General features: G+C 60.4%; 1 protein-coding gene across 1 annotated transcript; it reads left to right on the top strand.

Annotated features, from left to right (window-relative positions):
- Positions 1-903: 903 nt before the first annotated feature.
- Positions 904-3,917, top strand: LOC123167924 (uncharacterized). The gene has a single exon (XM_044585783.1). It carries the CDS (start codon positions 972-974, stop codon positions 3,687-3,689), a length of 2,718 nt encoding a protein of 905 aa, XP_044441718.1. The 5' UTR covers positions 904-971; the 3' UTR covers positions 3,690-3,917.
- Positions 3,918-4,123: the final 206 nt, after the last annotated feature.

Below are 4,123 nucleotides of genomic sequence, written 5' to 3'. Positions count from 1 at the left end.
AATCAGTTAATTTGGAACAGATGAAGACAAAGTCTTTCCTCATCCCCAAGAAAAGTCTTCTTCCTCCTCATGTCGGTGTTGCCGCCGATCCGCCTCACCTCCGATGGCCTTTGGGTTGTGGAGATACGGAGGATCTCGGCCCCCCGCCGGCGGGAGGGACCCTGCTCTCGTTTTTGCTAGGTTGAACGTCTTGGTTGGGGCTGTCTGGCGGTGGCGATGTCTATTGGTAGGAATAATGTTTCCCACGTCCCATCCCCGTCCCAATGGTTCGAATAGCATTGTCGGGGGATGTGTGGAGGTGTGTCTTCGTCGGATCTCATGGGATTCGGTCGGTGCTGGTCTTCGGTGGATCTATTTGGATCCAGTTTTTGTTCATCTTCGTTCGTGTGGTTCCAGATTTGATCTTTCCGATCTACAATTCTCTTCATCGACGATGGTTGCTACTCTGGTGCGTTGGTCCTTTGGGGCCTTAGCATGACGGCTTCCTGACTGTCTACTAGAACAAGGTTTGTCCGGCTCCGATGAGGGAGGGGCGATGACGGCGGCGCCCCTTCGGCTCGCTCCGGTGCTTGTAGTCGTCGCTAGGTGGTCCATAGACCTGGTTGTAATTTTTATGGGTGTGTTTAGGTCTCAGTCGACTGAGACTTAACCAAGTCTCACTCAAGTGATATAGTATATGAGAAGAAAAAGAAAAAACTGAAAGGAAATTTTTGTACGAATCTTAATGCAAGATCAACGGAATATAACATCGACTGAGACATAACGAAGTCTAAGTCGACTGAGACGTAGCAAAACTGTTCGAGTTAATCACTTAATCAGCACGTGTTGACGTAGTCGTAGGCTCCTAGCTCAAGGGTTTATATATGCATCGGCACGAGCGCATCCATCCATCGGCACGCCATCTTCCTCCCACGCTTGCAGTCTTGCACCAGAGGTAACAGAGATAGAGCTAACTAGCTGTGGCTAGGAAAATGGCGGCGTCGACCGACAAGGTGGAGTTCGGCACCGGAGCGGCGGCGGCGGCGGCGCCCAAGCAAGAGCCGTCGTGGGAGTACCACCTGCGGAAGTACCTCATGCTGCTGGCCACGCTGGTGGCCACGGCGACGTACGCGGCCGGGCTCAGCCCGCCAGGGGGAGTCTGGCAGGAGTCCGGGCGCGACGGAGAAGGACGCTCCCACGAGGCCGGCGACCCGGTCCTCTACCACTCTGCCCGGTACCTCGCCTTCTTCTACTTCAACGCGACCGCCTTCGCGGCGTCGCTCGTCGTCAACCTCCTCCTCCTCGTGCTCAACGAGAGGCGGACGGCGTGGCTCGCCGTGCTCCGGTTCGTCATGGTGCTGGACCTGCTCGGCCTCATGGGGGCCTTCGCCACCGGGAGCTGCGAGGACCTGCCGACCACCGTATACGTCTCCACGCTGGTCGTCGCTCTCGCCGCCTACGTCGGCATCCACATCCTCCTGGCCACCTACGCGCCATCGGAGGCCGGCCAGACCTCCCCCTCGCAAGTGGTGGTGCGCGAGAAGGAGAGACCCGATGACGCGCTCAAGCTCAAAGAGCAGCGCAAGGTGCTGCTGCTGCTCGCGACGTTCGCGACCGGCATCTCGTACGCCGCCGGCCTGAACCCGCCCGGTGGCTTCCTTGGCGAAACCGAGGGCAGACACGAAGCTGGCGACCCGATGCTGAAGGTCCACCAGTTGGCTCGTCTGATGGCCTTCTTCTACTGCAACGCCACGGCGTTCGTCGCGTCGCTGCTCATCATCGTGCTGCTCCTGGGACGACGGCTGCAGAGGTACTACGCCGACTTGCAGATGTACGGGTTCATCCTCGTCGTGCTGCTCGGCCTCCTGGGCGCCTACGCCGCCGGGAGCTCGAGGAAGGCCGACACGACGGCCTACGTCGTCGTTCTCGTCGCCGCGGTCCTCGTGTACATCCTCCTCGTGATGGTGGTCATGGTGCTCGTCCCGGATCCTCTCAAGAGCAGCGGCTCCTGGCTAAGACTCAAGAGCATCTCCGCGCGCGCGTCGCACTGGCTGCAAGAACGCGGGTGCCACCAGAACCAGACCGAAAGTCAAAGCTCATCGCCGGCGCGTGAGTTGCTGGCAACATCAGGCGGCGGGTGGCAAGGGAGCCTCGCCGACGAGGTGAACACGGGCAACAAGAACGAAGGCATCGAGAAGGCCAAATCTCTGATTCTGCTGCTCGCCACTCTCGCCGCCACCATCACTTACCAAGCGGGGATGGACCCGCCCGGCGGCGTGTGGCAAGAAGCTGACGAGCAAGGGCGCTACAAGGCCGGCGACCCGATCCTCCTGTTCAAGCACGCTGCTCGGTACAAGGCGTTCTTCTACTGCAACTCCACCGCGTTCGTCGCGTCCTTGGTCGTCATCCTCATGGTCCAGAACAAGAGCCTGATGAGCGGGCACGTGCTGGAGGTGGCCATGATACTGGACCTGTTTGGCCTCATCGGCGCGTACGCCGCCGGGAGCTGCCGAGAGGTGAGCACCTCCATCTACGTCGTGGCCTTGGCGGGCGCCGTCCTGGTGTACGTGGTCATCCATGTCGTCTTCTTCACCCTCGACAACGAGGACCTGAGCAACGAGGAGAAGAGGAGGATCGACAAGCGGCGCAAGCGGCTGCTGCTCCTGGCCATCCTGGTGGCCACCATCACCTACCAGGCCGGGCTCACCCCGCCGGGCGGCTTCTGGACCAAAGATGGCCCCAAATACAGTGCGGGTTCCCCAGTCCTCGAAGACCACGACGAGTACCGGAGAAGGTACCTGGCGTTCTTCTACTTCAACTCGACGAGCTTCATGGCGTCCATGGCGCTCATCGTCATGCTCGTGAACCCGAACCTGTACCGGCCGGGCATACGGTGCTACGCGCTCTACGTGTGCATGGTGGTCGCTCTGTTCGGCCTGATGGGCGCCTACGCCGCCGGGTGCGCCCGGCAGCTGCGCACGTCCATCTACGTCTTCGTGCTCGTCGGCGCGGTCGTCGCCTTCATAGTCGTGCAGCTGCTCGTGTTCTTCAAGTTCTTCGAAAGCTGCGCCACCCCCGACGGAGAAAACGGCTCCTCCTCCGGGTCAAGCGCCGCCGCCGGCAGCAGCAGCAAGGCAAACACGCCGTCTTCCTCCTCTAGGCCACGACGAGGTAGCTCACCCAAGCCCAGGCCCAGCACGGAGGCGACTTCCAGGCGGCGGAAGTACCTGATGCTGCTGGCAATCCTGGCGGCAAGCGTCACCTACCAGGCCGGCCTGAAGCCGCCGGGCGGCGTGTCGGAGCGATGGGCCACCGCGGGGAACTCGTTGCTGCGCAGGAGCGACCTGGCCCGGTTCCGGGCCTTCTTCTACTGCAACTCCACCTCCTTCGTGGCGTCGGTGGTGGTCATCGTGCTGCTGCTGCAGGAGTCCCTGCAGGACCACGCCCTGCTGCTCTACGCCATGAACACGGCGATCGTGCTGGACCTGCTGGGCCTCCTGGGCGCCTACGCCGCCGGGAGCAGCCGGGAGTGGGACACGTCCGGGTACGTCATCGCGCTGGCCGCCACCGTGCTCGCCTACGTCGGCATCCACCTCGTGCTATGGATGCTCGGCGGCCGGAGAGGCCGAGGGAGAGTGGCCAGTGTCCCGCAGCAGCTGCTGCCCGCTGTGCCGAAAGACACAAGGAGATGTTCTTCCTCCCCGTGTTGAAGGCTTGAAGCTCATGTAGAATTGTCTTTTTGAAATTCTGTTTCCAGCTCCTGTTAATTGGAGTAAGCAGTTGGATCGGTGCTTCCTACTTCCTAGGGCATGGCCAATGCATAGCCCATGATGATGTCTCGCATGCCATGTAGTATGGGATGTCATGAGAAATCCCAGGAGTAAAGACCCGGACGTCCGATCGATTTCCCTGTCCAATATTGATAGTCTGATCTCGGATCAGATCGCTATGGGCCGCTGGATCTTTACCGCGATCGTGCTCGGCCGTAGGATAAAATTCCAATTGCATCAATATGTAAATATTGTGCCCCCACCGGGGCATTTTTCGTCACTTCGCTTCTTGGGCCAGGAGGCGATACACATACGTGACCGCAGCCGCCTTCTCCCCTCGCTCCTCACTTCCCCCCACTCACGAACCCTAGCTT

The sequence above is a fragment of the Triticum aestivum genome, chromosome 7D, assembly GCF_018294505.1.
Source record: "Triticum aestivum cultivar Chinese Spring chromosome 7D, IWGSC CS RefSeq v2.1, whole genome shotgun sequence".
NCBI lineage: Eukaryota > Viridiplantae > Streptophyta > Magnoliopsida > Poales > Poaceae > Triticum > Triticum aestivum.
This window is presented reverse-complemented; position numbering and strand designations above follow the sequence as displayed.

What these genes read in the sequence shown, in the direction of transcription:
- LOC123167924 (XM_044585783.1), top strand. Translation starts at nt 972, where the DNA reads ATGGCGGCGTCGACCGACAAGGTGGAGTTCGGCACCGGAGCGGCGGCG.